Source organism: Psammomys obesus, unplaced genomic scaffold, assembly GCF_907164565.1.
Source record: "Psammomys obesus unplaced genomic scaffold, mPsaObe1.curated_primary_1811, whole genome shotgun sequence".
NCBI classification, from domain to species: domain Eukaryota; kingdom Metazoa; phylum Chordata; class Mammalia; order Rodentia; family Muridae; genus Psammomys; species Psammomys obesus.
The window spans coordinates 26,697,069-26,724,220 of record NW_026595981.1 but is presented as its reverse complement, the minus strand read 5'-3'; the positions used below and the strand labels follow the sequence as shown (position 1 = coordinate 26,724,220).

General features: G+C 56.2%; 1 protein-coding gene across 5 annotated transcripts; it reads right to left on the bottom strand.

Annotated features, from left to right (window-relative positions):
* Fmnl1 (formin like 1) lies at positions 1–26,738 on the bottom strand. Of its 5 annotated transcripts, none has more exons than XM_055619928.1 (28): positions 26,418–26,738; positions 18,473–18,556; positions 16,964–17,077; positions 16,127–16,200; positions 15,748–15,831; positions 15,151–15,279; positions 14,883–14,900; positions 12,583–12,691; positions 11,777–11,853; positions 11,524–11,617; positions 8,539–8,613; positions 8,138–8,248; positions 6,450–6,599; positions 5,814–5,915; positions 5,384–5,639; positions 4,831–5,121; positions 4,617–4,741; positions 3,880–4,082; positions 3,270–3,504; positions 3,047–3,115; positions 2,449–2,529; positions 2,239–2,368; positions 1,929–2,092; positions 1,606–1,707; positions 1,396–1,476; positions 1,008–1,128; positions 619–717; positions 339–399 (listed from the first exon to the last, which is right to left on the bottom strand). In XM_055619928.1, exons 1-27 carry the CDS (start codon positions 26,544–26,546, stop codon positions 626–628), a joined length of 3,300 nt encoding a protein of 1,099 aa, XP_055475903.1. In that variant the 5' UTR covers positions 26,547–26,738; the 3' UTR covers positions 339–399; positions 619–625. The 5 variants fall into 5 exon arrangements, with proteins under 5 accessions (XP_055475902.1, XP_055475905.1, XP_055475904.1 ...); XM_055619931.1 differs by having other exon boundaries at positions 16,994–17,077; XM_055619927.1 differs by lacking the exon at positions 619–717 and having other exon boundaries at positions 1–399.
* Between the last annotated feature and the right edge of the window lie 414 nt (positions 26,739–27,152).

Below are 27,152 nucleotides of genomic sequence, written 5' to 3'. Positions count from 1 at the left end.
CAAATATCTTTATTAATCTTGTATAAAAATAAGGTCCAAGGATAGAGTCCTTCGGGCTAGGGCGGCGGCGAGGTGCACTTTATAAGTTACAGTCCAGGCTCCCGCTCAGGCTAAGTATGGCTATTGGAGGGAGAGGATGCTGCGAGCAGCTTTTTTTTTTTGGGGGGGGGGGGGGGGGGGGCTTCAAGGCTTGTAGTCAGCAGGAGCGGATGCCCGACCCAGCCGAGCTAAGGACCACCTTCCTTGGGCTCCAGCCTGCCAAAAGCCCTAGAGAATCCACCGGCGGAAACTGTGGCTACAGCGAGAGGTCAGCGGTGACCTGCAGGGGGGGTCCTGGAGGCCGTCGGCGCCCACTTCGGCGTCCTGTGTCTGCACGGATGTAGGGCTGGTTCCGAAGATCTGGCAGCCAAAGGAGACACATTGGCCCGGGCTCCAGGGCACAGGCTCATCGCTCTAAGGGCTTGATTTTGTGTGCATGGGAGGGGGTGGAGGGGACACTGATGGCCCTCGACCAGAAAACACCACCCTCTAAAAGAGCCCAGCCATGCAGTGGCCCAGGTTGGGGAGGCATGCCTGGCCCGCCAAGCCCTGGAACCACAGGCCAGGTTAGCTAGGTACCTGGGAGCTAGAGGGTCATCTCCTCTCCCAGGCTGGCCTCACAGAGGAGCCTGGATGTCCGCTTGCCGGTGCGGGCAGTGAAGGGCACTGTCTTGAGCACTGAGGTTTTAGGGACAGAAGGTACAGAGAGGGAGAGAAGAGAAAAACAGAAAAGGTAGCAAGAGGTCTGGAGGACAGGCACGGTGGCCCACGCCTTTAATCCCAGCACTGAAGAGGCAGGAGGATCTCTGGGAGTTTGAGGACAGACAGCCTGGTCTACACAGCGAGTTCCAGGACAGCCCAGGGCCACACAGTGAGACTGCAGCAGAGCCCTCGGGGTGAGGCGGGGATTCAGGAAGAGTGTGACATGGGACAGACTGAAGGACGGAGACCTCACGCCAAGCCCTCACCTGTGATGATGTCTTCAATGGCCCCATCTCGGTCACTCTCGTAGATAAGTGGTTCTTTCTGCTGCTTCCGTTTCAGCTCAGAGATGAGGTCCATCTGTTGTCGCCTGGCCTTGGGTGGAGACTGAGGAGAGGAACAACTCTAACTTTAGGATCCTTCTCAGTCCACCCACTCCGGAACATCTGTGTAGTCCCTCAGAGCAAGGACAGCCAGCTCAGGCAGAAGGAACCTGAACCTGCTTCCTCCCCTGGCTTCTGGACCACTGTCCTTGTCATTGTCCTTGGGTAGGCTCTGTCTCAACACTGAAGGTGTAGGGGCAAGATGGAGAGGACGAAAGGGATGCCACCAATTCCCGTACCCCAGGGACCAGGCTTGGGGACGGCTGCCTACCTTGGGCGCTGCAGGCTCTTCCCTGCCTGAGGTGTCTGCGGCTGCTTCCTTCTTCCACTGTTCCACCTCTTGTTCCGCTTTCTGAGGACACAAGGCAGGTGTTGGGGAGAACAGCCCTTCCTCCTCCCGTCCTACCTGGGACAGACAGTGCCCCTACTCCTCCTACCGAGAAGCTCTGGGGCCTGCACCCCACCCATCAGACACTTGTACCTTGTAGGCCTTGGTGAAGCGGCTGAAGAGGGAAAAAAACATGGAGGGGGATGTGGTCTTGGGATTTTCTCCAAAGTACTCCACCACAGACTCGTAGGCCTCCTGCAAGCACAACCCATCAGCCCCGCCAAACTTGGGCTCCCTGGAGCCTGACCATGCTCCGGTGCACATCTCTGTTCTTCCACACAGGATGGTCCCTTGCTCTTCCTCCATCCTCCCAGGGTGCTGCCTGTGGCCACACCCCTTCAGGCCTTTGCCTCACGACCCCCCCCCCCCCCGCCAAGGCTTCAGTGGCTGGTGCTCCTTTGTTCCCACACACACACCTGAGCTGTCTTGCTGTCTGCCAGCAGCTTGTCCATGATGGGAGAGTTGGTCCTCAGGAACTCCTTGAGCACCAGGCAGTCATCCTGCCGCACAAACTCTCGCTGCGTCAACTCCAGACCTCGCTGCAAGGAGCGCACATCCCCCAGGACACTGTCCAGGGACACTGGAGTGGACAGCACGGAGTCAGGGGATAGGGCAGCAGCAGGCACACAGTTATATCCTATAGCACCTCTTGCTTCCTCCTGACTACACGTCAGTGGCCCAAGGACCAAGGTCCCTACTCACACCCAAGACCCCAGCGCCCCATACCTGAGCCTGCCTTGTCCAAGAAGTGCAGGTCGCTGTGAAAGCCAGTGAGCTGCGGGTACTTCTCTGCGATGACCTTTACCAGGTAGTGTAGCAATGTCTGTTTTCGGTCGGTCGACTTCATCTCCAACAACTGGACAAGGGTCTCTTATAAGCCACGGGCCACCCACCAGACCCCAGACCCCAGACCCCAGGCCAGGATCCCCTCCTCACCGCATCCAGACTCTGAAGTCGGAAACCATAGGCTGCCCCACGCTTACTACTGTTCATGTAGTTGCCAAAAGCCAGGACAATCTGCGAGAGGCAGAGACAGACTCAGTGGGATCCAGGCTGCGGGAAAAACCCTTGAAGAACGTATACTTCTCAGACAGGAAGAAGGGTGGCAAGCAGGCAGCCCTCACACTCAGCCCCTCCTGAACGGGCCCTTCAGTTCCATGACACATGGCATCCTGTACGCGTGAACGCTACTACCACCACGAGTACACTCAAATTGTATCCACTAGTGCACCTCCAAACTGGCCTGCCGCCCCCCTTCCTCGGTCCCGACAGCCATGTGTTCTTGTGTGCAGACCCTCCGCCAGGCAGGTGAGGTTATCGTACCTCTCCCAAAGTAAATCCCCAGGGGGACTGAGCCCTGGGGGCTAGGCTGCTGTTGCTGTTGCCCCTCCCCACCTCCCACCTTGTCTATCAGAGCCCGCATGTGAGAGACGCGAACATCGTCTTTGCTATATCCCAGATGGGTAGGGCCTGAGCCTCCCTTTTATGCCACCTAAGCCTGGGCAAGGGTAGGCCCTGCTTCTGGGCCCCTCACCTCCAGGATCTGACGGAGCTTGTCAGAGGACTTGATGGACATTGAGGCTGCAATGATGGCGTTCAGTTGCTGAGGGTGGGATGAAGGTGAGGTAAGTTAGACCCTCCCCGGCCAGGAGGCTCCCATCCTCCCGACTGCCCTCCTGGAAGCCGGGCTCAGAACCGCCTCCTCCCTACCCACCAGCCCAGGCTCCACCACACCGCCCTGCCCGTCCTGCCCACACCGGCATGAGCAGCTGGGCTGTGTCTGGAAAGTTGCCCAGGAAGGTGAGCGTGTTCATGCGCTCTGGCAGTCTCGGGATGCGGCTGAAGTGCAGCATGAAGCGGTCTTCCTCTGACAGCTCCTCCATGGGCCGCTGTCCCTTCTCGAACTGGGCTATGAGGCTGCGCTCATACTCCGTGGGCAGGAATCGGGTCAACAGCTCCAAGAAGTCCAGGCTGAGAGTCTGCAGGTCATACCTGCGTAAGGACAGAGGGAAGACAGGCGTCAGTCCACCCTTACAGAGAGCATGGCTGAACAGGTGACCTTCAGTGTCTGCAGACAGCCACAGAGAACAAGAGCTAGGAGTCAAGGGGAACTGGCAGGTGCAGAGCCATAAACCCTTTGGCCTGGGTGGCCATGGCGGGCAGAAATGGGAAGAGAGTCGGGAGATCTCAGTCTGGGCATGGACTCAAATATAGTCTCAGTTTTCTTGCTCTCAAACTGAGGGCAACGTTACCTGACCAGGACTGGTGTGAAGGTTTGCTGGGTTCTGTCCCGCTGCTGGGGTTCTTAACTATGCCCTGCCTGATGATCCTAGCCTAGCAAGGGGGCAGGGTCATACAGGTACTTACGTCTCGATGGCCTGGCAGATTCTGTCTGCCCCTAGATTGCCCTTGCGCAGGGTGATGGCCAGATTCTTGGCCCGGTTGGCCTCGATGAGTGTCGCCTTAGTGGGGGCTTTGTGGGCTGCCTTTCCCTTCAGAGCGCTGAGGTCCAGGCTGGGGCCTTGAGATTTGGTCTTGAACTGCTCCTCAAAGTCACTCATGTCTAGCTCCTAAGGGCACGGGGAGAGAAAGCCAGACTGGGTGAAGTCGAGATCTGCCCAAGCTCCTGGGCTGGTAGTGTAGCCCCACAGTACCACCGGACAGAAACACCAGCGAGCTAGCTCCGCCACAGCCTTGACGGGAGATACAGGGAGACACAAGCAAGGTCGGACAGTGAACACAACACATGGGAACCAGATTCCTGGCCACCAAAGCTGAAGGAAGGGCCGAGCAGCCAGCAGTATGAGAAAGGCCGTTCTAGGCAGAGAAAACAGCGTGAGCAACGGCCCAGAGGACAGGGAACCCATTCCAAAGGAAAACTGTTACCAGAAGGCCCCAGGCCTTAGTTATGGGAACTGAGCAGAAAGGAGAGGCCACACTTGGGGCAGAGGACAGCCTGCAGGGGTCAAGAGACTGCCTTCTGGACGCACCAATCCAGTGCCTTCAAGCCCTAGGCTCTCTCAGTCTCATCTGTAAGCCAGGTGAAGGAGACACCACCCAGCCCTCTGCCAGCCCGACCCTGGAGCCCTCTGCTGCCCACTCACCCGCAGCACCTTCTCGTCATTGAGCTCAGTGAAGACGGTGCCTGTGATCTGGTTGGGCTTCAGTGCCACCCAGTTCAGCAATGGCATCCGGAACTTGGTCTGGATGGGTTTCTTGGTTTTCATCCCTGGGAGCAAGAAGACAGGCGGGAGGCAGAAGGGGACTCCTAGGTAGAGGGGCCCCAGAGGACAGCGAAGGGGCCCCTGCTCCACTTACCTGGGCCTATCTCTGGGCCTTGTCTTCCAAGGATATCAGGAGGCCCTCCAGGAGGTGGTGGAGGTGGTGGCGGCACTGGTCCATCAGTACCAAGTGGGGGCGGTGGGGGTGGGGGCGGCCCGTCTCCAGGCAACGGTGGTGCAGGTGGGGGCTCGGCGCAGCCTGGGAGGGGCGGGGCCGGCGGGGGTGCCGAGGGAAGGGCTTCTTGCTCGGACTGGAGGTTGGGTAGTGGGGGTGGGGGCGGCGGCGGCGGCGGCGGCGGCGGCGATGCTGTTCCAGGGACCGACTCTGCTGCAGGTGGAGGAGAGGGCGTGGGAGGGGCCCGTCAACCCCTCGGCTGAGGACGCACGTGGTGGTTGGGGGGTGCCGCCTCCTCCCTGCCCTATGCATTCATCCAGAACCCGTTTCGGCCCACCTGCTTGTGCCTGTGCCACGCCCCACAATCCACCTCCTATTTCACAGCCAGGTATGTCCCCAGGATCCCCTTGCCCGCCCTGGTCTTCCCCCCCCCCCCCCCCCCCCCCCCCCGGCCCAGCTTCAAGCTCCCGCGTACCTGGGCTAGAGGAGTCAGTGGGCACCATCGGAGCCGGTGCGTCATCACCGCTTGGTGTCGCCGCGGCGCCTGGGAGGATCTCGATGGACACAGCATCCCCCGGTCCCCGCAGGATACGGATTAACCCCTTTTCCTCAAGCTCCTCCACTTTCAGCTCTAGGGCTGAGGGTCGCCGCACCATGGTAGGGGCGGGCACTTTCTCAGGCTCGGGGGCTCGTCTGGAAGTGCCCATGGGGGTCGACTCGCTGTAGCGCTCCTACGAGCCCCGGGGGGGTGGGGAAGGAAGATCAGCGCCCACCCGCGAGCTCTCTGGCCTAGAGCAACCCCGCCCCATCCGCCTCTGAGCAGGACTGAGATGTCCAGCCGGGAGGACTCCATCCCTGGGGAACCCGGTTCGGCCCACACCCCAAGCCTGGCCCGGCCCACTCACCCTCAGGGTCTCCAGCTCCTTGCGGGCCTGGCTCAGCTGCTTCTCCAGTTCGGCGATCTTGGCCATGGAGTCGTTCTCTGCGTCCCGAAGCCGCTCCGTCAGCTGTGGCAGAAGTACATGCTGAGCCACCACCCGCGGCCAGGCACTGGCACCGCCGGTGAGGGGGCGGCATCAGGCAAGCCTGCCTGGAGGTCCGGGGGAGGCTCCCACATCCGCTTGGCCCAGCGTGCCAAGGGTGGGCCAGGCCCGGCACCTGAACCCAAATAATTGGGAGGGGAAACCAAGGCACCAGCGGCAAGAAAGGTGGTTGGGGAGGAGATTGGGCCGAGAGGCACCACAGGACCCAGTTCACTGGAGTCAGGGTTCAGGATCTGCTCGGGGAGGGGTGGGGGAAGAGAGAAGGCGCCTGCCTTGCGCACAAGTCCCACTCGGCGTGGGCGCTCCCTGGAGACTCATTGAGAAAGACACCAAAAGGACTCCGGATTTGGATTGAGGGCAAACGCGGAGCCCAGGCAGACTGCCGCCTCCAGTCCACACTCAGAACTCCTGTCTTCCATTCAGCACTTGCTGCATGAGAGGAGCCCGCCCCGGGACAGTCTCCCTGTGGGCCTACTGGGTGCTGGGCTGTGTCCTCACCAGTGTCACCTGCTCCTGCAGCTCCTCCATGTGCTCCAGCACTGCGTTCTTGGTCTCGGTGTCCTCCAACAGTGTTCCCACATCAAAAACGTTGTCCAGGTACGCTTGGATCTGCACCTGCAGCTTGTCACTCTCCGTGAGCCGCAGCCTCTGTCCCCAGACAGCAGGGGTACGGTGAGGTCGGGGGGTGGGGGTGGGGGAGGCTCTCCAACCACCACCACCGCCGCCAATACCCAGAGGAAGGTACCTGGGCTCTAGTTTGCTTTTTGTTTTTACTGGCATAATTCACATACCGCACAATTCACCGTTTTAAGGTGTGTTATCTCTTTCCTAGAAGCCGAGGAAACTGGATACTAAGTTAGGGTTTCTTTCCCATGATCTCTGGGGCTCATGAGTCTACTTCCTGTTTCTATGGACTTAGTCATTCTGGATCTCTCTCTCTCCTTCCTTCCTTCCCTTCTTCTGCTTCTATTTGCTTTCTAGTTTTGTTTTGTTTGTTTGTTTCCAGACAGGGTCTTGCTGTGTACCTCTGGCTGTCCTAGAACTAGCTCTGTAGGCCTCAAACTCACAGAGATCCACCTGCCCCCTGCCTCCCGAGTGCTGGGATTAAAAGTTTATGCCACCACTGCCTGGCAACATTTCTTATTTTCAAAAGTCATATAATCAGGATATTTGATGTGTATGTATGTGTGTGTGTGTTCCTCTGTGAGTTACACACATCATATGAATTCAGGTGTCCTCAGAGACCAGAAGAGGACATCTGATCCCCTGGAACTGGAGTTAGAGGAGGCTGTGAGCCACCAGACAAGGGTGCTGGGAACTGCCAAGGGTCCCAGGTCCTCTGCAGAGGTAGTAAGTGCCCTTAATCATGGCATCATCTTTCCGGCCCTTTCTTCAGACTCTTGCATCTGGCTCCTCTCTTCTTTCAAGGCTCAGCGATGCTGAAGCTGGTGTCAGACTACACATCTTTGTACCAAAACCATCATATTCTACCGTGTGGCTTTCCCAGCCTTGCCTCCTCTTCTTACCATTGCCTTGTCCTAGCCTTAGGAAATCCAATCCCAAAGGCCTCACTCCCGCAGAAAGCCTCCCAGAGGACCCAGGCAAGAAGCTGTGACTTCTCTGCTCACAAGCTCCTCTCTTCCCACTTCTCAAGCCCCAGACCTCCAGACGGAGCCAGCTCCCTTCTGCCCAGTATCTCTGGGCTCCTCCCCATCAGCTGGAGCCAGAGCACCTGACGGAGCTGATGCTCCTGGGTCAGGCCCAGAGCCACCCGAGTCTGTTCCAAGACCTCGATGGCAGATGTTATACTGGGCACCCACTGGGAACCACATATTCGGAGTCTTTATCACCTCTGTGACAGACAGGAAAGCGAATTCAGCGGGATGAACAGATGTGTGAAGGCCACACAGCTAGCAAGTGGCAGAGGTAGGATTCTGTTTATTTGTGGGGTTTTTTATCTTGGGGTGGTGGGTAGGGACAGTGATGCCCAGACTGGACTTGAACTAGAGGTCCACCTGCCTTAGCCTCGCGTGTGATATGATTGCTGGTATGTGTCACCAAGGCCAGCTCCCAGAGCCAGGATTTGAACTCGAGACCTGATAACTACATACCACACACGTAATAACTACATACCCCAAAGTAGAGGTACTTCAGTCAGGAGGTTAGGGGTGGTGTGCTGGGCTCACCTCCAAGTACAGGTCCAGACCCAGGTGAGTGAATTCATATTGCAAAAAGACCCGGAAGTTCATGTTTTCCACCGAGTGTACCACAATGTTGATGAACTGCATGCAAGCCACCTGGGGGCCGGGAACACCAGAAAATCTAAGGACTTCCAGGTCAGGGATGCTGACATCTGCCGCTTCCCACTTGTCCCCAAGCCTCCCTCCCTCTGTACAGTTTGCATTCCACTAACCCAGTCTTGCAACATCCAGGTCCCCTTGGTCCAGTCCCCACTCCTCTGACATCCACCCTTCCCCACTGACAGTCAACGGTCGCTTTGCTGCAGGACACCCAGGTCCTCAGCTGCTCCTAAGCATGCAACCGGGCCCAGCCAACCTTCAGCCCCCAGGGCTAGCTCCAAGCTCACCATGAAGTCAATGTTGCTATCTTCATTCCGGAAGTATTCCATCAGCTTTTCAAATCGGTGCTGCTCCCCGCACACCTGGAGAAGGAGGATGGCGGACACAAAATAATGGGTCACACGCCTCCTGTGCCATCTTTTGGCTGCTGTCCTTGTGCCCTTGAAGGCTACTCTCCAATTTCATCCAAATCTGGCCATGTCAGTCTTCTGCCTCAAATACTGCTCCCTCTTGGTCTCTCACACCCTGCTGCTGGCCTTTGGGTGCACTGTTCTAACCACCCAGTATGCTAGCCAAGAGAACCACCACGCCCAGCTCCCCAGCTTCTTCATAGCTTTGCCCGGTCAAGTTTCATCTTCTCAAAGAGGCCTTCCCTACAACCCTGTGGCAACCCTTTCCCCAAAAAACGTTTAACTTTGGTTGGTTGGTTTTGTTTTTGTTTTGTAAGGCAGGGTTTCTCTGCGTAGCCTTGGCTGTCCTGGAACTCACTCTGTAGTCTAGGCTGGCCTCGAACTCACAGAGATCCTCCTGCTTCTGCTTTCCGAGTGCTGGGACTAATGGTGTGTTCCACCACTGTCCGGCCAGTTAGCATTTCCTAATACTACATAAGTTGCTCATTTGTTACCTGTTTCCTGCCTTTTCATTATAGGTATGTGTATGTGTGTACGCATGCGTGCGCATATATGTGCATGTATGTGTGTGGAAGCCAAAAATCGACCTCAGGTGTTCCTCAGGAGCAAATGCATCTTCTCTGTTGTTGCCTTTTAAATATTTACCTGTCATAGGTGTGTGCCTGCAGGAATAAATGTGTAAAATGTACCTGTGGAGTCAGGTGATGGTGGCGCACGCCTTTAATCCCAGCACTTGGGAGGCAGCGGCAGCAGGGGCTCTGCGAGTTCGAGGCCGGCCTGGTCTATAGAGCGAGTTCTAAGACAGCCAGGGCTACACAGAGAAACCCTGTCCCGGAAAAGTAAAGATAAAAATGTGCATGTGGGTGCAGAGGCCCAGAGGACAGTGGCCACCCTGGAACTGATGTCCTAGGTGGCTCTGAGGCTCCTGATGTAGGTGCTGGGCCACCGAGCCCCACCTCCAGCCTCACGCCTGGTTTGTCTCTGTGGCCTGGCGCACACAGAGTAGCCTCTGCTGGCTGCCACTCCAGAGAGAACGGCCTACCATTGCCTCCCCAGTGCTGGAGTTAAAGGCACATGCCACCAAATCTGCCTCTATTTAAGACTTCTTCATTTTATTTTAGGTACAAGAGTGTTTCCTTGCATGCATATGCAAGTGGCTGGGTACCTGCAGAGGTCAGAAAAAGCTATCAGATCCCGCTGGAACTGGAGGTATGGAGTTGCCACGTGAGTACTGGAATCAATCCAGGGTCCTTTGCAAGAATGAGTGCCTTTAACCACTGAGCCATCTCTACAGCCTCTTGGATCGTTCTTGTTTTTGTTTTTGTTGTTCTTGCAACGTGGTCTCACTATGTAGCCATGGCTACATGATATTCATAAAGGTCCTCCTGCCTCTGCCTCTGCCTCGAGTGCTGGGATTGAAGGTGTATGATACGGTGCCTGGCTTTTTTTATACGGGCTCAGAGAGTCAGGTCCTAGTGCTTGTATATCGAGTGCTTTATTGGATGAGGACTATTAATCCAGCCCTCCATGCCTTTTCATTGCTTTTGCTCATGTATGTGTCCTAAGAGCCTGCTCCTGTGCCTGGGACATAGTCGGCCCTCAGTAAACTTTCATGAATGAATGAATGAACATATCCAGACACCGACCCCTCCCCTTTTTTTCCGAGACAGAGTCTATGCTGGGCTGGATTTCGTTTTGGCATGAATTTGTCTTTGTTTTGGTAGTGTTTTTGTTTTGTTTGGGGGGTTGGCTTTGGTTTTGGCTTGTCTTGTTTTTGTTTTCTCGCTTAGGCTGGTCTTGAATTCACTGCGTAGCCACTGATGACCTTGGCGTCCTCCCGGCTCTACCTTGAAAATGCTGGCATGACAGCCTGTATGAACCTGCTTGGTTCATATCCAATCTTAAAGACTGGTTGATTTTCTGAAGGCAGGGAAGCACACCCACCTTTCATCCCAGCACTCAGAGGCAGAGACTGGAGGATCTCTGTGCGTTCAAGGCCAGCCTGGTCTACACAGCAAGTTCCAGGCTAGCCATTGCTGTAAAGTGAGAGCCTGTCTTTAAAAAAAAAATTATTATTATTTTTTTTTTAATGAATCTGTGTATGTGCCTGCAAGTGTGTGCATGGTGGCAGGGGAGGAAGTTGAATGTGCCTGTGGGCACATGCAGAGGCCAGAAGGCGGCGCTGAGGGTCCTCCTCTATCACTCCGCCTCCTTCTACAAGGTCTCTGCTTGCACCCGGGGTTCCCATTTCCTCAGCAAGGCTGGCGACAGGCAAACATCAGCACGCATCCTGGGTCCTCTCCCTTAACACTTGGCTTACAGACACGCACACGACACTCGGCTCATTACATGGGTTGCTGGGATCCGAACTCAGATCCTCACAGTCCTGCTTAACTGCCGAGCCGTATTTCCAGCCCTGTCGTAGCCAGTTTTATCTACCATGAACTTCCTATAAATTTGCGGACCGGAGCTGTCGACCCTAGGGCGTCAGGATGGGCAAGGCTGAGAGGCTGAAACTCAGTAGATCCCTCAGTTGTCCTTGGCACTCTAGATCACTGGTTCTCAACCTGTGGGTCGCGACCCCCACACAGAGATTGCATAGCAGATATTTAAGATTCATAATAGTAGCGAGATTACAGTTACGAAATAGCCATGAAATAACATGAGGAGCTATATTAAAGGGCTGCAGCAGTCGGAAGGTTGAGAACGACTCCTGCCTGACTATACCTTCTATTCTGAATTTCCTCTGTATTTCCCAAAATGCCCACCCTGTGCCTCCGGATGCTCTATAAGAGGTCACAATTTCTGGCAGCCACACTCCAAGCAGTACCAGAAGGGCAAAAAGGTTTGGGATGGGGATACCTCCTTGAAGTTATCAAAGGCTGCAAGAATGATGTCGTGTCCTCCCCGCACGAGGCACACGGCGGCCAGCAGCTCCAGCACCAGGGCCTTGGTTCTGGGAAGAGAAAGGGGAGGTTAGTCCCCACAGCACGGTGGGCATGGGCTGGAGGACAGGGGATCTGGGGTGTGGTGAGCCTGGGCAGAAGACCTAAGGAGACGGGACAGAGTTTGCAGGGATGGAAGCAGGAACCCAGTTAAGGGGGAGAGCCCTCACCTGGGGTTCTTGTTGTTAAGGCTCAGAGCGATCTCGTTGACACAGGCCGGGTGGTTCATAACGAGGCTGAAGCCAGACTGGGGAGAGAAGAGAGGCTGGCACCTCCAGGCAGGTCCCCAAGACTGCCAACGTGGCCGTCGTGGTCTGCGCTATGTTGTTCCGGCCTCCAGTGCCCAAAGCTTCCCAAAGCTTAGGAAGTTCCTCAGAACCAGCCGTTACCTCTTTTTAAGAAGCCAGGCCCTAGCCCCCTTTTAAAATTCATTTGTCTTTTTCAAAAGCCAGTGCCAAACACCCTGGACATGACAAGGCCATGCAGGCATACCCACCCTTTTGATATAGGACAAATACAAAGTTGTCATCTAAGACATCAGACAACCATGAAATAGTTACTTAAAAAAAAAAAAAAAAAAAAAAAAAAAAAAAAAAAAAGGTACACACACATCAAAATCCCATAACGTTTTAAGAAGTTTACAAAGGCTGATGAAGAAGTGGAGCTAGAGCAGCTGGCTCTCCTGATGCCATAGCCAAGCCCATTCCCCACTACCCAACCCTCCTTGATCCCCATCTGAGGCCCATGCTTTTCCCCAGCCACAGCCAAGGCTGTTTCAGCAGAACTGACATGAAGGCATGAAGGCTTCCCCTCAAAGCTTACCAGCCTCAGGACCCCCACCAAAGCCCAGGCCCCAGGCTTCCCCAGGAAGGTTCCAGGGCAGAGTGACACACAGTCTTAGAACATCAGCAGCTGGCACAGGCCCCCATGGGGACGAGCCAGCTCCCGAGGCCCCAATCCCGTGCCACCAGCTGACCTGGTAGTTCATGATGGCTCTCAGGCACATGATGCACACGTGGACATCATCCTTCTGGCTGACGATTCGGGAATTCCTCAGGGTCTTCCTACTGTGGGCGGGGGTCAGCCTGGTGGATGTGGAAGAGGCAAGAGGGTCAGAGCCCCCAGTCCCCAGCTTCCTGCTCTCCACACTAGTAAGGTACCCTTTGGAGCGAGGGGGACATATCCGAAAACATATCTAGGCCACTACTGTTTCCTATCTACCTGACCCAACTGGCAAGCTGAAGACAGCCCTCCTCAGGGTCTGCCATGCTTTGGGGGAGGTAATGAGGGAGGGTCAAAGAAGCAAGGGCCCTTACAAAGACTTGTTTTTTCAAGGGGCTACTGTGAGCCAGGCATGGTGGTGCGCGCCTGTAATTCCAGTCTCTGGGAAGTTAGGGCAAGAGGATCGGAGCTCAAGACCAGCCTTGGCTATATAATAGAGATTGTAAGGCCTAGGTTACATGAGAGCCTGTCTCAAAAAAGAAAGAAGGGAGAAAGGGAAGAAGGGAAGGGGGGGGAAGCCGGGAGGGAGAGAGGAAGGGAGGGAAGGAGGGAGGGAAGCCAGGAGGGAGAGAAGAGAGCTGTTTTGTGAGTGGAAAGCCCACCAAGGATAATGATGGACGAAGCTTGGGAGCAGCTCGACCCCAGTAATGTCTCCACAAGGTGGCACTCACAACCACTTGGCCTTCCATCTTGAGAGACAGACTAAACCCAAAGTGCCTAGAGTCAAGAACATGCCAGCTTACCTAGGAGGGAAATATTTAATCTCCCTGTGCTTCTTATGTACGTGCTTATGCAGAAACACTTTACCCACCAGGGAATCTCCCCAGCCCCCGCCTTGTTCTCCTGAGGCAAGGTCTCTCACTGGGACCCGTGCTCAACAATCAGGCCAGCCGGGTCCGGCCACCGAGCCCCCAGGGCTCTTCTCGTCTTTGCCTCTCCAGTGCTGGGATTGCAAGCACACACCTCTGTACCCAACGTTTTACGCGTGTGCTAAGGACTGAACTCAGTTCTTCATGCTCACAAGGCAAGCATTCTGCTGACTGAGCCATTTCCTCCGCCTCAGCAGCACCTTCTTCCCGGGCTGGGTGGGATTACGTAATAAGCTCCAGCCCGGCACCCAGTGAGGAGTATACTGAGCACTCTCTATACTACTCTTGCCCCCACCCACATACACACACACAAAAAAAAAATTTGAGGTTTTCATTTTTGTGGAGCTGCTAACCATATCCACACGTCAATCCTCTTGACGGCTCTGTAGCTTTTCCAGCCCCACCAGCCGGCCCCACCCCTTCACCTGAGTCCTCCCCGCTGCTTGCCACACCATCCTTTCCTATCATGGCTCAAATATGTCTCAGTCTTTGTTCCTGCGGCCCCCTCCTTGTTCCCATCACCTATCCATCTGTCACAGTTGGACATAATGTCACCTCTTCTGGGATGTCTTCCTAGTACCGGCAAGCAGTGGGCGACTCCCTCTTCAGAGATGCAGATCACATCTCTGTGATTATCTGTCACAGAATTATCTGTCTTGTGGGCACTTATTATAAAGATGTGCTATCTACTAAGGTATTTACTGTCTAAAAAAATGTTTGCTAGCTAGGTGTGGTGACACACACCTTTCATCCCGGCACTCTTGGGAGGCAGAGGCAGGTGCAGCTCTGTGAGTTTAAGGCCAGCCTGGTCTACAAAGAGTTCCAGGACAGCCAGAGTTACAAACAGAGAAATCCCATCTTTTTTTTTTTTTTATCTCTTTAAAAAATGTTTGCTAAGTGAATTAATGAACAAGGAAAAAACATATTATGAGATACACACAAATATATATATATATACACATATATATATATATACACACATATATATATATATACACATATATACGTACATTTACATATAAAGATTTTTTAGGGTTGTGGAAATGGCTAGTTGGTTAAGTCTCTTGCTGTGAAAGCATGAAGACCCAAGTTCAAATCCTCAGCACCCATGTAAAAGCCATGCTTAGCTGGGTCGGCTCCAAGCTCACACACACATGCCCATACGCACACAAACAAATAGGCATATATTTGGTCCCTCAGACCCAACCCAGGGAGCTGATGTGCCAGGGTCATCTCCTCCCCTTTCCCTGTATCCCAACAAGATGGCAGGATGTCCTGTGTCGGGATGAGGAGACCAGTCCTCAGCAGCTGAACTCCGGGGCATCAGCTCACTGCTCTTCCAACCCGCCACCCCACACAGTCAGCCCAGCATGCACCTGCCCCCCCCCCCCGGGTGACTACGTACCGGGGAGAAGGGGGGCACCTGGAGGCCGCATGTGAAGAAACAAGGTGTTAGATCCTGCCAACCTCAAAGCCCCCTCTTTATTCCAGTCCCCCTCAGGTGCTAGCCTCCACCTGAAGACTTAACACATTTGTGTCCAGAAGCCAAGAAAGTCTCTGGTCCCCCACACTGACCAACAGCTCCCGCCAACCCTCGAGGTCCCGGTTAGATGTGGGAGTGTGTGGAGGTCTGCTCTACATTCTCCTGTCATCCCATCCAGGGCCCCTCGTACTTGATGGTCAGGCGACTTTTGGGCACAGATGAGGGTGGCGCCTTGCTGAGGTCTTCCATGGACTGTTCCAGGGGCTTGGTGCTCTTCTCTGTACTAGAGGCCACACTCTCTGTACTTTCCATGTCATACCTGGAGATTGATGCAAGGAGCTTGGAGGCTTCTACCACTGGGGACACTTTAGAGAGGGGACAGAGGGACATACAAGGCAAGAGAGACTTGCAGGACAGACTAGTTCAAGAGGGAGAGGCTGTGTTTATTCGTGGCTCTCGTTTTTGCTTCTTGAGACAGGTTCTCACTCTGTAGGCCAGACTGGCCAGGACTCACAGAGATCCACCTGTCTCTGCCTCCCAAGTGCTGGGATTAGAGATCTGTACCACCATGCCTCAGCTCATCTATGGCTCTATGCTGGGCACAGTGAAGGGAGAAGGAACGTCCCTCCTGGGCACAGGTCTCCAAAAGAACCACTGCCCAGAGCCAAATCCAACTTTCCTGGGACAGGGGAAGAGGTCAGTTCCTGTTCAGAGTAGTATCTGAGGCCCAGGACGCCTGAGATCAGGACTCTGAGAGGCAGCATGAGGGCTGGGGTCAGGAGCTTACGCAACAGAGCACTGGGCAAAGGCCAGGTACTCGAGCAGGACATCCAGGCCTCGGTTCTCTTCATTGAGGAACTCCTGCACCCACCTGCAAGGCACGAGGTTCTCTGAGTTGCAGAAAGGCTTCTGCCCAAGCGAGCAACGAGCAGGCAAAGCAAAAGCCCTTGAGTGCCCTTGCCCTAGAACATAACACCATCCCCCACCCTCAGGAAACCCAGCGATACCAGGGGATGCTGTGGGCTGGAGCAGGACCCACAGCCTGCTGTGTGCAAGGCCCAGCACAGGCAGCAGGAGAGGATGGAAATGGTCCACAGGACTGGCCTGCGGTGGAGGGGCTGGAAAGCCCCAGAGGCTGCTGGGAGGTAGAGTCTTTCGAAGCTCACCCAATGTGGTTTGTCCTCAGGGACGTCTCCAGCTCCCGCAGCACCTGTGTAGACTCCTGAACTCGCCTCTTAAACTGGGGGCCAGAAACAAGGAGACTGTGGGCGGGGCCCAGGCTCCCACAGTCCTGAGGCAGCAGCCAGAAGCATCCGCCCCCACCACGCATTCAAGGCCTTTCACGTTTGGTCTCCCCCACCACCTCCACACACCTGCACAGTGGAATGAACGCTCTGGGCTGCACCCCCCCCCCCCCCCCCCGCAACAGGGATGGTATAGCCACACATGTTTGAAGACACAGGGTGCACAGACGTACCTTCACGCAGAGATACAGTGTGCATACACACAGAGACATACTGGATAGGTGCACATCAAACACAAACATCCACACAGGAGACCCCGGATACGTACACATGGGTGCCTACCTACACACCCATTTGTTTATGTATGGGGCACACACATAGTCATTCATTCATTTTCTCCCCCTCTCTCTTTCTCCTATGTGTGGTCTTGGGGATACATGTGAGAACAAATATACCTACAAACTCCAAAGTACACACACACACCTGCCATATACCACAAATCTATGCCTGAACACACAGAGCGCACATATGTACACACCCAATACAAACACACACAGGAAGGCCCATGTAAGCACATGCAAGATATACACATGAGTGTATGGGAGGGCCTGCCTGGGGTGCTCAGCCCCCTCTAACCAATTTACGCATGAGCACTTATACGTGAACTCACACGAGACCACAAGAAAGACACACACAGCTGCTCCAGCTGTTTGGAGGGTGCAGGATAGGGAGGGACAGAATAGAAAGGAAGATATATACCCCCAGATTGGACATCCAATCGGCTGCTACCTTTCGGCTGACTCCGCCAGTATCCAGGTAGCTCTTCAGCTTCTGGATGTAGGCTGCAGGGGGATTCTTGACTTGAAACCGCTCCTGGGGAGGTGAGAGGGGTGCACAGAGAGCCAGTCACAGCTGCCCAAAGACCACTGGGTAGTTCCCCCGCCCCGAGCCCCCTTCTCGGCTCTGACTTGAGGTTTCGGGCTGTCTTAAACGGCTTCTGGGGTACCAAAGGCACAAACTTTGGACAGGTGGAAGACCTTAGTCCCAGGCCTGGTTTGTGCCTTTCCTGGGGCCAGTGGGATACAGGCCAGTCCTGCCACTGGGCTAGAGTGGAAAGTTCAGGCAGCAGGCAGCTCCCTGGCAGGTAAACACCCCATCTCCAGGACGGCTGTCTCTCTGTTTAGATAGGTCCCTGTGTGCTTTCCTTATATTTCACTGCCCGAGTCCCTCCCCCAGAAGCAGGGACCACAGAAGAGGCATGCCCCACCCCAAGGCTCTTATCCTGCCCAGCCCCAAACACTCAGGTGTGCCTAGACACCCTCTTCCACCTTCTCCTCTCCAGTCTCTGAGCCCCTCTGACAAGCCAGGCAGGTTCAACAGGGACGCCAACTGCAGAACCTTTACAGCACTCCCAGCTCTGCCCTGGCCCAGCCTTACCAAAATGGATGCCCAGCTAGGTATGTCCCAACCCAGTCCATTAGTAGAAGGCTTTGCTAGGTCCTTGAGTTGGGGGAGGGAGTTCTCCTCTCTCCAACTCCTTACACCTTCAGCTTCCAGGCCTCGGCTTGAAAGCAGCACCTGCCTCTTCTTGATGGTCCTGGAGGAGGCAGTCTCCACCCTATTCCACCCATGTACTGGCCTCAGCAGCTACAGGAATGAGCTGCCCAGTGAACCCAGGGCCTGGCCTGAGCTCTGACACAGCATTCTGACTGCTCGTGGAGACAGTTGCTTGGCTGTGTCTCCTGACCTCAGAAGAAAAAAGGCAGGGACCCTACTCCTTTCTCCCCGTCTACTTGACTAAATGCAGGGATAGTTCCTCTTTTCCTCAGCCCAGGGTAGAAGAGTCAAGCCACTGGGCACAGAGACCCATGCCTGTATGTTATCCCAGTGGTCCGGAGACTAAGGCAGAAGGAACGTGAGCTTGAAGGCAGTCTGAGCTGTACAGAAAGACTCAGTTTCAGAAACAAAAACCCAAGCATTATGGACACAGCTAGAGGTAGGCCGACCGCTTGCTTCACACATATGAGGCCCCAGGTTCAGTCCTCAGCAGCCCAGAGCAGCCAGCGAGGGCAGTCACCTCCACTTCTCCAGGACATGTCCTGCCGATGACCCCTCAAGTTTCTGATCAGGTCTTGCAAAGGAGGATAGAGCCGGGTACGGGGGCCCCCAGCTACCTCAGCAGCAGGCAGGCCCCTCTCCTGCCAGCTCCTCCAGAGCAGGGTGCACCAAGAGCCGAAGGCAAGGGCAGCTGAGCCTTCGGGCACCCACCTGGTCACAGATGAGCTCCCACTTCTTCTCATTGTCATACTGGCTCAGCAGCTGGACCTTGTCTGGAGGCAAGTTCATACAGTTCTGGGGAGGCAGAAGACAGAGACACCTGAGCCCAGACCTCCAGAACAACCAAGAAGGAGAGATTGGGCGTCTTCAAACCTCTGAAGGGCTCCAGCACAACCAAGGACAGAATGGGCATCTTCAGGAACTCCGCAGTGCTCCCTCAAAGATGCACTGTCCTCTCACCCTGGCAGATAAGCAGTGCTGTCCACTGAGAAACCCGAGGCCCAGAAAGGTAGGCCGCCTTCCCCAAGGTCCCAGGGTCCTGGAGCTCGGAAGGGTCCCAGGGTCTGAATCCAAGTCTGACTGAACCCTGCCACCATCCACATCACCTCCTGGCACATCCGGCACAAGGCAAGTGTGTGGCATTCCTCAGGGACCTCCCACACCTCTAGGCTCTAGTTTACTGGCTGGAACTAAGGAGACATGATCGCTACCCCCTACCCAAGAGAGGAGCCAACAGGGAAGCCATCTGCAGACAGGCCTGGCCGACAGCTGCCACCAGGGCCTTATTCCCACATGTCACCAAACACCTCATGTGCACACACTAGGCCCAGGTCACCAGTGGGTTGAAGGGACTTAGGGCAGCCTGTCAGCCAGCAGGAAGTTCCGGGAAGGATGGGAGGTGGGAGGATTTGAACGGTAGAAGCCATTCCACCGCAGAATAGGCACAACGCTGGGCCTGTGGTGCTGGTAGCTCAGGCTGGGACTCTCCCATGCACCCCAGGACCTAAGAGAAATCAGCAGTACCCTCCTTGGGTCCTGCTTGAGGATTCAAGCAGGTGCTGCCGGAAGCAGGGGTCTCCGTGTTCCCAAGGCCTATCAAGCCTGCCTAACAGACCCAGAAAACAAGGCCAGTTCACCCCAATTTAGGAAATCTCAAGTATGAGGTTTCAAGTATGAGGGGACCTAACTATATGTCAGTCCCCCAAAGCCAGTTCTTGCCCTCAGGGAGTTTCCGGTTTAGCCTGGGTCTCTGCTGTGGATATGGGAGTCCCCACGGAGCCCAACCCAAAGCTTGGGAGTCATCTGACACCCACTCTGGTAGTTCAGGCTATCCACTCCCTGACCCCTGGCTCTAAGAAGAGACCATAACTGGAGCAGACAGGGTACCACACCCACTCAAGACTCCTCAGCTAGCTTCCTCTCTTGGGGGGCAGGGTTAGGTCTGGGGCTCTGGCCAGACCTTACCCCAAAATCACTGCCTTGACTCATCCTCGGAAACAGGAAGTTGGTATTATCAGCCCCCATTGCCTAAGCTTTCCGGCTGGGGCCCTACTTGTGAGGTGAAAACTGCCCACCCACCATACTCCAGGGCCAGCTGGGGGCTGAGCTACGTCATCCCTGTCCCCATTTCGAAAGCAAGTCTGGACTGAGGACGCTATGCTAGGATGCCTCCTACAGCATCACAGTCTTCCCAAAAGGGGTCTGAAGACTGTGGGGTGGGGCCTACTCTGCTTCAGGGGGCTTGGGCAGCTACTTTTCCTCTCTGTCTGTCTGTCTGTCTGTCTGATCTGTCCCCATCCAACAGAGACAGAGCTGGGAGGGGGGTGGGGGCTTAGGTACAGCAAAGCCCCTGGAAAGAGGAAGTAGGCGGCCAAGCCTGCCAGGATGATGGAGCTGGGGCCAGCTTAGAGATGGAGATGAGGAGGACGCTGAGCTCCGAAGTCTGAGCCTCAGAGGGGCAGCCTGTCTGTCATGGGATGTCTGAGTCCTCATTAACCTTGGAGACCTGCTTGGCTCTGGAATGGCCCAGGAGCCCTTCTAATTTCAATAAGCAAGCGCCCTCACCTCCATGCATTTGGTGCACAGACTGACCTCTTGTCCTGACCACCACCATCGTTAGCACTGTCATTATGCCCATCTCACAGATGACAGGTAACAGATACTCAGAGTTACCTTATGAAGCCAGAAAGAGAGGGGGCAGGAGCTGACTGGCTTCGAGCCACAGCCCTGGTCCATACCCCTCGGGGCCACTCCAGAGTTAGTGCTAGGCACAGACAACCTCTGCATGGAGCAGCCTGATGTGCCTGTCTCAGCAACAGCAGAAGGCAGGGTGCCCCTCGCCCTTCCCTACCTGGGACTTTTCAGGCCCCGGGCCCACGTGCCCGCCTGCCAGCCGAGCTAAATTTAGGCTCAGAAATCAGAAATAGCTCTGACAGCGCTGAACACTCATTAGCAGCTGTGGCTGTGGCCCACCAAGGAGCCGGGTATCCAGGGAGCGGGAGACAGGCCAGCAAATGCCACTCACTCAGGGTGAGAGGCAGGGCCACCCTCAAAATGGAAGTCAAGCCCCTCGCCGGGGTCTTTAGGAAGGAGGTAGGACAGTGAGCAGGGGCGAGGGTAAACAAAAGAACGGATGACGCCGAGGAGCTAGGACAGGAAGGGCTAGGCAGCCCACAAGCGTGAGTGGTACATCTGCCTCCCGAGAGGATGGAGGGCAGCTGGGATGCAGAAGCTAAGTTCAAAGATCCGGGCTCTGTGCCCACCTAGTCTGACAGCTTCTTGGCCTGTCAGCCTCGGCTTCCTCCTCCATAAAATGGGCACAGGCTGACGTGCCTCGTACTCCCAGAGTGCCTGGGAATATTGAGAAGCTATGTTTTGGTATAATATCCTCTGCTGACCCATCACCAGGAAGAAGCATCTCATGAATGTTGGGCGCAGGAGACAGGAAAGGACCCCAGAAGACTTCAAGGTGGGGGGGGGGCATGGTAAGTGGGCAGAAGATGTTATGAAAACAACTTGATTGCCCAAAGCTGGCTCCAAAGCTTGGCCAAGCCTGTACTGGCCCTTTCCCTATTGTCCTGTTGCTTCAGGTGAGAAAGCAGATGGAATTGATTGGATGGGGAGTGTCCACCCAAAGGAGCTAACACTGGACATTAGGCACAGGCCGATTATAATCCCGACACTCTGGAGTCTGGAGGCAGAGACAGGAAGACAGCCCCAAGCTTAAGGCCAGACTGGACTACACAGGGAGACAATGTATACAAACAAGAGCAGGATGGTAGCACACGCCTTTAATCCCAGCACTTGGGAGGCAGAGGCAGGTAGATCGTTCTGAGTTCCAGGCCAGCCTGGTCTGCAGAGTTCCAAGACAGCCAGGGCTGTACAGAAAAACCCTGTCTCAAAAACCTCCCAAAATAAATACACAAATAATTAAATGGAACTGATTTCATTCATATTCCTACCAGACTGTGTGGGGACAACCCTCTCTCCCTTCTCTGACCTCCCGAGACTCCAGAGACAGACCCCAGCTGCGGTTTATCCAGCCTCTTGCAGACACATGCTCTGAGTCTGCAATCCTGGCCCTGCCTGCTTTGTTGACTTCTGAGACACTGTCCCAGGAGACCCAGGGCTCTGGCCACATCTGGACACCGCCACACCCTACAGTTTCACTTTCAATTCGCACAGAATCTAGACCCCATCCCACCGCCCCATACTTCCCCCACAGCCCTGCCCCTGAGGTCCAGGAGGCTCCTGAATGTGGACCCCCAATTCCAGGGTCAGGTAACCCAGAGCTCAGCGTGACAGGTCTAAATGCCAAGGCTACCTCCACGCCCATCTGTCCTCTCCCCCCCCCCCCCGGCCTCTGTGATGCCTCAACCTTGGCATTCAAGCTGTCTGCACATATGCAGAAACAATCAGTGGTGTCCGTCACTTAAAATCCCGGAAACAGATTTGCAGGGGCTCTTACAAGCAGTCCCAGGCTTAGAGGAGGCCATGCCATCAACCACCCTGCATCAGGGGCTGAGAACTCCCAAAGTTACCAGTTTCTCTTATCTAAGTTCCAGAGTCCCCAGAGGAGGGACAAAGGTCAAAGAGAGTGGGAGCCAGGACGCCAGACCTTGCTGCCCACATAATCCAGGCTAGCAAGAGAATAACAGCAACATTAACAACTCTCCGATACCACTTCTCTGGCCTCACTTCCCTTCTAAGTATTGCAGACCTATTATCAGTTCATGTAAACATCAACAAGCACACTGTCATAACCCCATCTCCCAGATGGGAAACTGAGGCAAAGAGATACTAAGTCACTTGCCCAGCTGACAACGTGGTTTAAAAAACTTGGGGTCTGGTAAGGGGGTACTGGGGTCCTGGCTGCAGGCGGCCCTAGCCCCAATCCCCCATCTGCAAAACCAGGAACAGCCTGAGTAGTTTCCTGCCACCCAGCACCCTACACTTCCTGTTGTTGCCCATGCTGGGTTGTTACTCACTGGGGGAACCCCCCCCCCAGCACACTATCGGTGTAGGGAAGTAGAGGCCTCCCACCCCCTCCTCCTGTGCACACCGCTGCTGCCGCCACCGTTAGCACCCCGCTACTCCACCCAGCAGGAGAGCTGGGCCCTCCCTCTGGTGGTTTCCGGCCACCAGGCAGTTCTCGAGTCTAGGCCTCATTGCCTCTAACCTGTGCAATGGCAAGGAGGCCGCTGAAGAGCTAAGGGTGACTCAGTAATGTGACCTGGGATGTTCCTAGTGGGGGAGGGGCGGAGGGCCTCAGGGTGGAGAGGCCCAGGACAGCCTCCCTTGCTCACTGTAGGGAGTATTTCCTGACACTCGCCGCTTGTCAGGCTCTGTAGTGAACCCTGTACCTCAGCAACCCTAGGAGGCCGCCATATGCCTATTATCGTCTTTTTACACCTAAGAAAAACTGGAGCTCGAAGATGTGAACTTGCCCAAGGTCACCCATGAAATAAGCAACCGGGATGAAACTCATCCGCCAAACTGCACGGTCCCCCAACTCCCGCCCCTTCAAAGGCAGGGAGAACCAAGCAAACCTTGGGGAATCTTGTGTTCCCAAGAGAAATGCAGAGGTGGCCCCAAGGGCACCTGCTCCTGCTCGTCTCATCCAGCCCTTTGCCATCTGAGCCCAGATGCCACCGTGAATCATGCCCACCCCATCCCTGCATGTGAGGTCAGCATGTGCTAGCTGGGCCTGCTGGGAATGTCAGCCACGGCCTCTGCCCAACCCAACATCTAACCACAAGGCTACGCCCCGATGAGATCCCCTGTGGCGGAGACAATCCAGAGGTGGGAGACACAGAGCGACACCCCAAGCACTGAGCAGCAAGGAAGACCTGCCCAACCTGCTGTTGACCATCACCATCAGTGGGAGGGAGAACTCTAAGGGCCTGTACTCTGCTTGGAGCTGTCCTGACTGCTTGATAAAGTACCCAGGTCTTGGATAAGAGTAGGGACCCCTCAGTGAGCTAGACCCTCACCCAGCAATCTCCTCTCCCTATGGCACAGCCCTGCCTAAGTACAGGATCATGTCACACAGACGTCCCCGGGCACTTTCCGGTATTCCTTTACCCGAGGGCCGTCGGTAGATGCAGGGGTCCTGTGGCCAGCTGCATCCATAGCCCCGATAGCAGTCCTGGACAGGGTGGCTTGCCATCCCAAACTCTCACTCTGCGTGCCTCTCGGAGAAGACAGGGGGTTGCTGGAAGACACCCAGCCTTGGGCATGGGCGTAGGAGAGGCGAGAGAGCTCGGAGCCTGGCTGGCTGGTGTGTTCCCACCACCACAGCAGGCCTATGTAGTGGGGCAGCCATCGCTCCTCCGCGGTTGCTAAGGCAGCAGCCAAAACCCTGGCTCAACCTGCTCTTTCTCCCCACCCCCACTATAGGCAGGGTTCCCCCTCCTTCACAGCCTTCTTGGGAAAGTAGTATCCCATCACCCACCCTTTGTGGGAAAACATCTCTTTGCTCCCCTTGCCTGGCTGGTGGAAGTACCCCAAACCATAAGAAGACTGCTAGAGCAAAGAGAAGAGTTTGGGGAGTTGGGAATCCTACTCCCTGCCTGGAGATAAAGGGGCTAGGCTGAAATGAGAGGTTCCCTGGGGCCATGTGACTGGGGAACTCTGTTCCCCCATCAACACTGAGGAATCCATACCTTGGAGCCCCACAACTTCTGTTCATTTAGATGTCACCTAAAGACTGGCCCCAGGAGTGGGGTCACATGAAGCCACACCCACTAGGAGACTCTTGGGCCCACCAACTCTTTAGCCTTGGATAGCCTCAGGCAGAGGTCAAGGCTGTTCATCTAGGCGGGGCTCATGACCCTAAGGATGAGGGAACGAGAAAAGCCAGTTCTTAACCATGTGACCTGAGGATGGGTTCACTCACAGAGGACAACAAGGGACACACTGGGTTGGGGGGAAGGGGATCCTGTAAGGCACCCTGTGGGTGCTGCTCCCCTAGACTTCCACTAAGCCACCAAGACACTCTGGAAGATCCATCTCCTGGCCTCTGTCCATACCCCGCCGCTCGCTCTGGGGCTCCCCGCTGCTTTTTATGTCCACCCAGGGCAATCGAGGCCCGCCCTTGTGTCAGAACATCTCCACTTGACTTTTGGAATGCCCACTGGTCTGAATTCTTCTCAAGGCTCCTCCCCATTAGCAGGCATGACCAAAGACATAGACATGAGGGGAAAGATGGACCCACGGCACCCTTGTCAGACTGAACCCACCACTAAGTCAGGCTCCTCGGATGACCCCCTCCCCCACTTGCTCAGCTTGGCCAAGGTCTGGATTTGGGGAGAAGGGAGTTAGGGGCAGGTGGAGAGAGAGAGAGAGAGAGGGAGAGAGAGAGAAAGAAGTCCAAGGCTAGCCTGGTGTGAAATGCCCCTCAGACTCCCTGGGCCTTCCCCAATTAAGCACTTTTGCCTTCAGGCTCCTCCTGTGTCCTTCTGGAGGGGACAGGAGCCAGGATTCTCAGGAACTGTTGCCCCACTGGGACCACAGAGAGGACCTAGCAAGTCAGGCCTAATGAGTGGCTAGCCAGAGATGGGAAATGCTGTCTAGGAGGAGGTGCTGGGGACAGAAGGCCATCACTGCTGCCTCCCCTGGGCTCCCCACCCTCAGACCTGCAGCAGAGACTGGGAAATGCCTCTAGGAAACAGCCCTGTCTCACCCCTGTCACCCAGTGTCCAGCAAGGGCTGGCTAACAGTAGACAGACCACTGAAGGCAACCACCTACAGGAGAGGGCAGGAAAGAGTGCTGGGGTAAAGAGGGGGAAGTGAAAAAGAGTGGCCTTTCCCTTCCCTGCTTCTGTCTCCCCGCTTCTTAAGGACCCCTGACTGCGCTGGAGCGCCCACCCTATCAGAAACACTTTAACTGCTCCAGGCTCGACCTGAGTTGTTGGTTCCCTCCTCCCCAGAGGCCTAGGCTCCAGTTTTTCCTCCATCCCACCCTCCCCTGCCCCAATTTCCCAAAGCAGGTGACAGCCAAGGGGGAGGGGAGCCTTCCCGACTTTTGTTCCACCCCAAGCCAGAGTGACCAACCCTCCCTGACCCCGCCCTTGCGAAGCTTACTCCTTTCAGTGGTTAGGAGGGGGTGTCCATGATGAGGAGCTGAAAGCAACCATTCCGGGTAGGGGAAGGGGAGGGGATGATAAAAACACGAGCTGAGGGTCTGAGAGTCCAACTCCTGGGCCAGACACCAGAACAAACCGGGACTAAAGATCCCACTACGGCTTCCAGGAGGTTAAATTATAACCCCTTCCATCTTTGACCCTGAGGCACAGAAGGACGGGCGGGCGGGCGCTCCAGACCTGAACCCAGCAGCTGGGCCTGCGTGCAGCGGTGCCCTCTCCCACCCAACCTCACCAGAGACATGTTTGACACCTTTAGACAGCGGAGCATGGGGTGGGGGGTGGGGGCGGGGGGTCTCTTAAGAAGGCTCACTGGAGATGGCTGAAGAAAGTTTGTGGGGGGCGAAGAGGGAGTGCTAAGTCACTCCGAAAGAGGACACCGTCACTCCCACCCCCTGGAGGGGCAGCAGGTGGACCAGGGATCTCCAAGCGGCACCTGAGCCCCAAGAGGCGGGGACGCGTGCGGAGCCCCCGTCATCCCAGGCTTCTGGTGCGCACTGGGTCACACTCACCAAGACCCGCGTGAACCTCTCCTCCAGCTCCCCGGCCGCCGGCATCGGTTGCTTGGGGACGGCCGGCTGCTTCGGGGGCGACGCGGTAGGGCCCGCGGGCTGCTCGGCGCTGCCGGCCGCGTTGCCCATGGTGGTCCCCACCCAGCCGGCCAGGCGCCTCCAGCCTCGGAAATCCAGTTTTCCCAGGGGGTCGCGGACTAGGCTCCGGGAGCCGGGGGTGAGGGGGGAAGCGAAGGGCAGCGGTGGGTGGCGCGGCTGGGCTAGGCGGCTCTCGGCTCAGCGGCGCGCAGGAGCTGGGGCGCGGCGTCCCATCGCGGCGGCCCCGTCCGAGGGAGCGGGCGGCGAGCGAGGCTCGGGGAGGAAGTCGGGCTGCAGGCGGCCGGGGCCAGAGGGCTGGGCCGGGGGCAGGAAGCTGCGGCGCGGGCTCCCCCCTCGGCGATTTTCGAACTTCTGCTGCCGCTCCCGGTGCGCGCAAACCGCAGTTCTCCGCCGCGCACCCGGCCCCAGGGGGGCGGGCTGCAGGGAGGGGGCGGGCGCGGGCCGGGGGTCCTCCGCAGCCATGGCGCGCCGGCCGGGGGCTGCCTGGCTCTGCACCTGCGGCGGAGGGGGCGGCCGCCGATGCACCTGCCCGACCCGAGCCTACCCAGGCGAGGCCGAGAACACGGCGTCGCGCTCTCCAGGCGCCTCCGGGTCCTAGAACCGCAGCTCTCGGCCTCCCTGAGCCCGACCGTGGGG